The sequence below is a fragment of the Podarcis bocagei genome, assembly GCF_964188305.1.
Source record: "Podarcis bocagei genome assembly, chromosome: 4".
NCBI classification, from domain to species: Eukaryota; Metazoa; Chordata; class Lepidosauria; order Squamata; family Lacertidae; genus Podarcis; species Podarcis bocagei.
The window spans coordinates 54,253,845-54,263,538 of record NC_138128.1 but is presented as its reverse complement, the minus strand read 5'-3'; the positions used below and the strand labels follow the sequence as shown (position 1 = coordinate 54,263,538).

The 9,694-nt window shown below is 48.2% G+C and overlaps 1 protein-coding gene across 1 annotated transcript; it reads left to right on the top strand.

The window, feature by feature from the left end:
• Window positions 1–369: 369 nt before the first annotated feature.
• VAX1 (ventral anterior homeobox 1) lies at window positions 370–9,185 on the top strand (the record flags this gene model as incomplete). The annotated part of the gene is made up of 3 exons (XM_081191178.1): window positions 370–610; window positions 2,626–2,813; window positions 6,923–9,185. The coding sequence occupies 3 exons, from the start codon at window positions 370–372 to the stop codon at window positions 7,439–7,441; spliced, it is 948 nt and encodes a 315-aa protein (XP_081047304.1). The 3' UTR covers window positions 7,442–9,185.
• Between the last annotated feature and the right edge of the window lie 509 nt (window positions 9,186–9,694).

Here is a 9,694-nt window from a genome sequence, read left to right as displayed (position 1 = left end):
GCGAGTGCGCGTCCCTCTGGGTGTCTAACAACCACATCCCCTTCTCTGTAATAAGGGAGGCATTAAATCATTTTAGAGTTGCACTGTTGAGTACCTGATCATTGGGGCGCAGGGAAGCTGGACACTCGCACTAGGACGCTGGGACGGAGGAAGCTGCTGATTGCCTGCCTCTCGATCAGAAGAACCGACCTCTCGCCTTCGAGGGACTTGGCTGTTTACTCGCCGGCCTGACCACGAACCGTGCAATACCCAACGCAGACTTTTCTTCCCTTGCTTCAGACCCCCCACCCACCCCTTCCAACCTACCCTCCCTCCCTCCCTCCCTCCTCTTTTTTTTTTTTTACTTTTTAAAAAACCATATTGCACTACATGTTTGGGAAACAAGACAAAATGGACGTTAGATGCAATTCTGAGATCGAAGCCAACCGAGTCTCCAAGAACGGGCACAATAAAGAGGGCAAGGAAAGCAAAGGATGCGAAGGAAATATTTCGACTTCTTTTTTGAAGGATCCACAAGGGACTTTCTCGTCTTCTGGCGGCTCGGAAGACTGCAGCAAAAACAAATCGAGTTCCGCTGACCCGGATTATTGCAGAAGAATACTAGTCCGAGGTAGGGGGGAGTTTGCTTGTATTTTATTTTTTTCCCTTTTTATGTTGTGTCTGCGCCTGGAAAATCCCCGCTAGAGGATTCTTGCTTTTGTTTTGTTTTTGTTTCAAGACAAGATTTTGCAATGTTTCCTTTTTATCTATTTATTCTGTAGAGCTATTTCTTTCTCCACAATTCCAGGGGCACTTGGGGGCATCTAGTTTTGCGGGGATCTGGGAGACTTCCTATTTCCCCATAGCTCAGCATCCCAAGCCTTGCAGCTCAGCTGGGGGGGGGGTTCGTAGCTTTCCTTTCCCCACGTACTTCTCGCGGTCGCTTCGCTTAATTGTTTGGCTGCTGCTTCTCTGCCCTGGCTTCTACCCTGCAGGCATTTCTTTCTTAGTTTATTTTTGCGTTGCAATGCTGAACAGACAGACAGATAGATAGATACCTGGGAGTGAGCTCTACCCGACCTAATGGGACTTGCATCTATACTCAGAAGTATAGGATGGCGCTGCCCGCTGCCTTTGGGGAAGGCTGCTCGTTTGACGTGTCAAAAAAGGAAAAAGCGGGGCGGGAGAAGCGCCCTTGTTCCGGCAGGGGCTAAAAGGTAGACGGGTGGTAAAGCTCCGTATCTAGCAAGGGTGCTTCGGTTTATGCAAGCCTTATGCTCTCCCCACTCTTGTTAAATTTTGGCGAGGGACTGGGAGATTTTGCTTTGGAGCCCGCTATACGTAGCCACAACGGGAAGCGGTGTTTATTTAGGTTGGATCCGTTCCGAAGGCTGGGTTGAGTATTTTGGAGGGTCTTTAAAAAAAACACACCTTAAAAAAGGTGTAAAGTTTCCTTTCCAACTGTGATCATTTTCACAAAGTTTACATTAACTAAAAAACAAACAAACCCATATAAACCCCTTCCTTTGATTCAATGTTTAAACCTTCCCCTTAACTCTACTGTTTGGGGGTTGTTTGTTATTTTATTCCTTTGTGGAATATTCTCCTCCCGTCCCTCTAAGTCCGCCAATGCAATAATTTCACAACATTCTTTTTAAGTGTCTGATTTAAATTCCCAAAGTTTGTTTGCGTGTGATGAACGTAAAGAGAAACTTCTCCTAGAACAAAGGGCCCGGTAAACAATAATTAATCCTGGCGCGATCGGTGGACCCCCTGGAAAGCGATCAGTTTAAAACAAAACAAAACTGGAGTTCCTTAGGCTTCGAGACTAAAGATGGGAAGGTAAAATTGTGGGAAAGCAAGGCTGGATGAGCGGGAAGGCAATTGGAATTGAGGAGGTGCTCATAAGATGTGGAGAGCTTTTGCGGGCAGGGAAAACGGGACCAGGCTTTTTACATGGAAAAAGAGTTCTTGGGTCCTTCGCAGAGGCGGCGCGGGGGGGGGGGGGGGCTGCCAGTTTCAAAACAGGAAGGGGGAGCCGGAAGCCGGCCTTCAAGGCGGCCTTATATGGTTAACATTTGTCCTCGCCTTGTGGTTAAAAAGCCAGGCCAAGCAAATATGATCATATCATTGCAAAGACAAAAAATGCTAAGAAGGAGTTGCTGTTGTTAGGCCTCTGCTGATTGGACGAAGCTGGTTCTTACACTAAACCAGCCTATGTTGTTGTCGTCGTCGTCGTCGTTGTTGTTGTTGTATCTTTCCATCCCAGTCCCCTGTCTTGTGATGAAAGTTGGTATTTATTTATAGGCGACGCGCTGCTATTTTAAGGGCCTCCGGATAGAAATCAAGGTTGTGGAGCCTGTGGCCTCCCAGGTGTGATTGGATTTCCACCTCCCATCGGCCCCCCGCCAGTCCAGGCCAATGGTCAGGGGCGATGGGGGTTGTAGTCGTGCAATATCTGGCGGGCCACAGGTTCCTCCATCTCTGGTTTGAAAGGAGAGTCGCCTCAACTAAACCAGCAGATGAGGCTTCGCTCTGTCGATACGCATTTGCCTCTCGGTGCAGGTCCTGAAAATGGGTTCTTGTTCTCCTCCTGCTCCTCCTCCTCCTCCTGGGTCTAAACGTGCCTCTGTCTCTCTTTGCCAGATGCCAAAGGTTCAATAAGAGAGATTATTCTCCCGAAGGGGCTTGATCTGGACCGACCCAAAAGGACCCGCACGTCTTTCACGGCGGAGCAACTTTACCGGCTGGAGATGGAGTTCCAGAGGTGCCAATACGTGGTTGGACGGGAAAGGACCGAGCTGGCCAGGCAGCTCAACCTCTCAGAAACTCAGGTACAAAATGGGCCAGAGAAACCAAGGGAGAGAGCGGCACCTCCCCTCCCCCCGCCGCGTCCCAAACATCCCGGGTGTGTTGCGCTCAGAGGTAGGTGACGCAGTGACTCCAACGCCGTTGCGCTGGAACGGGAGGGAGCCAGGATCGATCCCCCCCCCAACCCCAGGTTATGAAGCTGCAGGGGGGAGTCTACTAACTTGCTACAACATAATAAAGCCTAACGCTGGGGTGGCTCCCTGCATGGCTGTGACCAATCAATAGAACCAGCCCGAGTTCAGGCAGGTAGACGCTTTTCCCAGAGCTTCCCAGATCCGGACTACAAATGACTTTTCCGGACACTTTCACTTCCCTGCTAGGTTCCTGAATCATAATTTGGTACCATGCGGGACCAGCACAGTTGAGACCCCTCGCTTTCCGCTCTCGCACCCACAAACATACGTCTATCATCACGTTTTAAAAAAGGGGGTAGGTAGATTCAAGGTCGGAGGCATTTCACAGTTTGGTCGAGGCCTGAGCTGCCTGGAGGGTGTGGACGCTGCAATTCTAAGCAAGCCTAAATGCTTAGACGGAAAGACAGATACGCAAAAATAAGAGAGTTGCGTGGAATGAAGGGCGATTTATGGGAGTTGTTTCCGAGTGAACATGGCGTGTGCTGTAAATCGTTTGCAGGCCCCTGCAAGTGAGTTAAAGGTTGCTGTGCGCGTGTTTTTAAAGAAATACTTCTAAAAATTTCTAGACGTAACTGCACTCCTAGGTGCTGACGTCCAGTTACCTGCACATCGGTTGCCCTTAACTCATTTGCAGTGGGTAGGAAAATGGGAATTGATTTCAGCCTCCCGTGGTGTAAAGTTCGGGTTCTGAAGAACAGGCGAAAAGTGTGTGGAGTGGAAAAAGTACAAAAAAAGCGGGAATAGGATCGGAATAAGTCACAAAAGTAACTTTTCCAAAACAGAAAAGGGATGCAAAATAGATAGGAGAAGACACAGCGCTTAAGGAGATACCTTTATCCTTCAGGACTGCTTTGACAGCACAGCAATTGCGCATGTTTACTCTGGAGTAAGTCCCGCTGCGTTCATTGGGACTTATTCTTTTGGGTGCCTTAGAATTGGAAGGAAAAGTCTTTCCAGCCAGAGAAGGGAGAGGGAAGGGGTTGTTTTAATCTGACCACATTTAATGTCAGTGGTCAGTAGTGATATGAGCAATAGAGCTCCATTGATTCAACCAGAGTCAGGATCCAATCTTGTTTCTTTTACGAGAATTGCGGGAAAAGATACAAGCGGAGTTTTCAGCAGGCCGTTAACGCTGAAGGAGGGCGCAGGGTTGCAACCCAAGTGCCACCGATGGTCCCTGGATTTGAGTGTGTGCGTTGCTAAAATAAAATCTGCCTGAAGGTACCTTTATGCGGAGTTAAGCCTCTCGGTGACCATTTACTTCCCAGGAGATTCAGACCGGAGGCTCCGCAGGACGATTCTCTTGCAAAAAGTGCGAAGGCCACGCAGGCCCCTTTGTAGGAGACACCACTGCAATGCTTCTTCGCTGCACTTACTCCCCTGCCCTTTCCACCATGTTCTTCTATTATGGCGGCGTTCATTCATTTATTTATTTATTTGGGCAGGCTGCATTTAGTCGCAAGAAGCTTCCACGTGGGCTTCTGCAGCGCCATCCTCTCGCGCATGTTTACTTGGAAGTAAAGTTCCATTCGGTTTCCACGGGGCTTGTTCTCAGGCAAGCACGGGGAAGATTGCAGAGCGCAATCCTACCCAGAAGAAGTTCAACGGCATGTGTGGATAAAGACCAGGTTCTGGGTCTGTTTAGATTGAAATGAGCTTTCACCAGACTCCTGCAATCCGGCAGTGAAGGAAACTGAATATCTGAAGCATTTGTTGTAATTTATAAAAACAAAACAAAAAACAAACAAAATGGTGGGGGGCACAGCTAGAGATTTGCAGCCAGTATTTTTTTATTTCACGTCAAACATTGCTTTTTTCAAATTAATTAATTAACGTACACTATGAATCTGACAAGCATGAGGTCCGCTTCAACGGGCCTGTTACAACTTTTAAACCTAAATCCCCCCTCCCTTTCCTTCAGCCTTAGAACCACTTGCTACAAAATGGGTATAAGTGGGGGAGTTTTAAGGGCGGGTCCCATTCGCCTTGTGGTTGTATAGAGTCCCTGTGTATAGCGCAGGAGGCGAGAAGGCGTTTCTGCACAGGAAGGAAATACTGTATGGAAGACTTACTGAATAAAAGAAGAGCCCGAGGAAAAGAGAATAGGATGAGGCCGGGGGGTGGTGGGGGGAGGGAATAATTATATGCTTATAGGGAAATGCTTGCGGGGGAACCTTCAGATTTCCCAGCGCCTCAAAAACCATTCCAAGCCAGAAACAGGGGTGTCCAGGCCATGCTTATTTCTGCGTCCACCTTGAAAATGTGCTTAAGTCTTGTTGCTACTTGATTAGCTGGTGCAAAAGATGTGATGGAAGATGTGCACGTCCCTTTATGGGTCCCGGGGCAGGAAGAAAGAGGAGAAAGTGCGAAAATGTGGAGAAAGGGAGGTGTGATTTTATTCTTCCTAACTGAAGCGTCTGATACAAGTATTATGGAGGGAGGGAGGGAGGGAGGGAGGGAGGGAGGGAAGAAAGAAAGAAAGAAAGAAAGAAAGAAAGAAAGAAAGAAAGAAAGAAAGAAAGAAAGAATCAGTGCCAAAACAAAAAAAAACCCCAAGTGTCGTAGGGAGTGGTTTCTTAATTCGTGAAAAGATCCTACAACTGTAATGAATCCTTCTGACAAGCTAATTAGCATTTCTTTGGCTGTCAGATTTGGCCATGTTGGTATGACAAACGAAACAACCTCCGAGGCTAGAGTGTGGCATGTGATATTAATTTGAGTGAAATAATATTTGAAATGGTGGAAAGCAGACCTAAAGTCTTTGGGGGGGGGGCGGGGGCGGGCGGGGAAGAGATTGCAGGTGTCTCTTTATAAGACTGGGGGCGAAAAATGGGGAATAGAGCTGGCAGTCGCTTGCCCAGAACACTCTCCCAGTTCCCTTCGGCACGCAAAAGATGTTGACGGAAAAATCCAACGCAAACTATGTACGTCTGTCTATCCATACATACAGCCTGCGTGCGCTTCCACAGGCGCTAGGAAAACCTCAGGCTCCCAGAGATAAAGAGAATGGAAGGGAAGTTGCAAATTCAGATGACGTCCCACAGAAATCTTGTGTTCAAGGCCTAAGAGAGAGGCTTAAAAAGGATAAAACCTTAAATCTGTACTACAGAGTTTCAAGAGTGTAGGATCTGAGGCATTACTGAAGTATCACTCACTGGGGATTTTCTTCTTCTCTAAGCAAAGCTTCCTTTCTGGAAAAGATCCTGGTGGATTCCCGGCTCTGGAAGGTTTATTATTGACAACCAGGTGCTCTTTCTTCTCCATGGAAGTTTCGCTACCGGGGCCTGTTTCTAATTAATTCTTTTTTAAAACACACACACAACCACCTCGCGTTGTCAAAGCGATTCCTTCCCATTCCGCCCCACGCCCACGCCGCATCCTTCTGTGTATAAGTTTCCAATGCCTTTCCTGTCCACTTCACGCACCTGATGAAATGGTAGGCGCTCTCGCCTTATGGAAAGGCGACTCCACAATAATAAACGTGTTAGTCTTTTAAGGTGCTCGAGAGTTCTTTGTTATTTCAGCAATTCTCCGCCACTTCAGCAACACTTTTAAGTGCCCAAGATTGCTTGGCGATTCTTATCACGTTTCAGATGGCCACACACGGCCGCTATCTTGCGAGCGCTCTCTCTCTCTCTCTCTCTCTCTCTCTCTCTCTCACACACACACACACACACAGAGGCGCGCGCTCTTCTCCCACGTACACGCGCGCCCAAGCCCCCCCCCCCATTTTTGCCCAAGTGCTAAGCAAACAGGATGAGTTCAGGGCCCAGTCACATGGGGAAAGAGGTGAAGGGAGTTTGGAGAGCTTTTCCATGGTGGTCTGGGGGGGGGGATTAGCTTTCCCAACCCCGATCCTAAAGTTGCCCGTGGTTTTCCCTCGCTGACCTTGTCTCTCTCCCTCCCTCGCCCCAACCCCCAATTGCTTCTCTTTGCAGGTCAAAGTCTGGTTCCAGAACCGACGCACCAAGCAGAAGAAGGACCAAGGCAAAGACTCGGAGCTGAAATCCGTGGTGTCGGAGACGGCGGCGACGTGCAGCGTGCTGAGGCTGCTGGAGCAAGGGCGGCTCCTCTCGCCTCCGGGCCTGCCGGGCCTCTTGCCGCCGTGCGCCACCAGCGCCTTGGGCTCAGCCTTGCGCGCGCCCAGCCTCGCCAGCGGCACCGGCGGCTCGGGATCCGCGACGGCGGGCGGCTCCCCGCACCAGCCGGCCGTCAGCAGCAGCGCCGCCGCCGGCCCGGCGCACCCGTCCCCTCCCGGGGGCCACAACCTCTTCAGCCTGCCCGTGCCCACCCTGCTGGGCTCGGTGGCCAGCCGGCTTTCCAACCCTTTAGCGATGGCCGGCTCCCTGGCGGGGAACTTGCAAGAACTGTCCGCTAGATACCTGAGCTCTTCGGCCTTCGAGCCCTACTCCAGGACGGCCAATAAAGAAGGCGTCGAGAAAAAGGCCCTGGACTGACGCGCGGCGACGCGCGCTGTATTTATATTTATAGTATCTATTTGTGACGGTTATTTATGGAAGACCCTCCACACCATAGTGGCCCCTTCCCCACCTTCCTCTTCCCATCGCACCCCACAGACTCTTCTACCGTCCTCCTCCTCTTCTTCCTCTCTCTGCCGTCTTCCCCAGCCACCAATTCCAGGCACAACTTTGCCTCCTGGGGGAACCCCGACTTTTACCTTGCCAGCCCATCAGTTCCCAACCGGAGGGCCTCACAGATTTGACTGGAGGCCTCCAATCGGCGGAACAAATCGATCGGCGGCAACGAGGGTGGAACCCTCCCCGAGCCAGACATTTGTCGCATTGGTGGCCCACGTTAATGTTAGAAATGGGGTTAGGGGGGGACTATGGCAGAGAGGGGCGAATACTGGAAGGAGAGACTGTTGACTTCAGTCTGGCTGCCCCTATGATAAGCACCAACTTTTTACATTTTAAAGGGAGTGTATAGGAAAAGGAGGTGATTTTTTTTTAAGGCGGAAGGCTGGATAGGAGCTTAAAAGTGCGTGTGTCCTACACATGCAGAGAAGCTCATACATCCAACAGGGAGGCCATGTTTTTGGCTGCTCCACATTGTGTTGGTTCTTCAAACACGCCTCTTATTTCAAAGGCGTCTCCCTTTTGCGAGTCCGAGACGATAACAAGTCCAGGTGTTGCTCTCATGCATCGTCCTGAAGGTGCATGCCTCCTCCTCCGCCTCCTCCTCTTCGAGTTCCCTATTCTAAACAAAAAAATTATTGAAAATTTAAGCTCACCGGAACAAGGGGGTTGAGGTGCGCAATGCGATCCTAAGCATGCTTACTTAAGAAGTCCCTCTTCACTGGGACGCCCGGTAAGTGCGTAAAGGATTGCACTTTAATTTTAAATTGTACATGTCTGTGTTGGGGAATTACCCTTATTTCAGGTACCACAGCGATGAAGTGACATACTCTTGGAATATTACCCCAGCGATGTTTATGACAGATGAATTTAAGAGAGCACAAAAACTGTGCAATCTGGTGGATTTCAAAGCGGATACTTTGCCAAGGCTTGTGGTCTTCCAAACAATTGTGTCTGGCTCCTAGCCTTTATTTCGTCATGCAGCCCAGAAGCAGGATAATATAAAACACTTTGATTTGGTTAAATCCTGAATGTTTATACTATAATATATACGCATTAACTATGATTGGCTACAGAAAACTGAGGGGGTGTTTTTTAAGGGCGGGACCGATCTTGTGAAAATCCTCACAATACCCTTTACTCCAGAATCTAACTCCAATCTCTAAAATAAAATAAAGAAGATTATGAAGTGCAGGTAAAAGAGAGAGAGTCTTAGATGCGAAGGCGTCTAAGACCAACGTTATTATTTGCCTGTTCCCCATATAAACTGGACCTAAACTGGAAGCCTCGAGATTTCACCACCTTCCAATTTATTTTCTTACAAAATGCTTACAGTACCTTTAAATTCCAATCAACGCGTCTTCTCCGGTTTGGTTTTGTACTGGAAAGAAACCAAAACTATTCTGTAACAATCGTTATTTTACTGTTATTTGCTCCCCCCCCCATCCTTCACACAATGTATGTATTCCTGGATTATTATTATTATTATTTTACATTAAATCCCAGGACTTGAAATTTGTCAGGAAAAACAAAACAAAACTACATAGCTAGTTGGTTTTTTTAATTTTTAAACAATCATCTGGTTGCGTTTACAGACTGTATAAAATATGTGCCACCAAACTTTTTAACCAAAAAAATTTAAAAAAGGAAAGCGGGGGGGGGCAAAAAAAGTGGAATGGTTGATGTAGTGCATAGAATTAATTCTAGGACAGAAAGAGTAAGGAGAGAGCGGGAGAGAACGCGCGCGGGGGCAAAACGGAAAACCCTCCTATTAATATTATTGTAAATTATTTACGTCTGAAGTTTCTAGGCAACTAGTGATGAAAATAATGAATGAATCCGCGGGTGAAGATGAGCTCCCCCTGCTACTAATAGCCCTTGTTCTGAATGTTTTGGGTATTTGGCTGTTTTGTATTTATGTGGTGAGAGTGAAATATATTATATCTATGCTATGACAGAGTTAGCTGTTATTTTCGTCTTCTGTTTAGAAAGCCCCTCCGCCCACTCAGTGTCAACTCCTGCGCAAAAGGCAAAAGAGATATAGCCTTGCCTAGAGGGGGTCCTGCAGTCAACTCTCATTTTGAAACTATTTCTGCCCAGTGTGTACATCGAAAT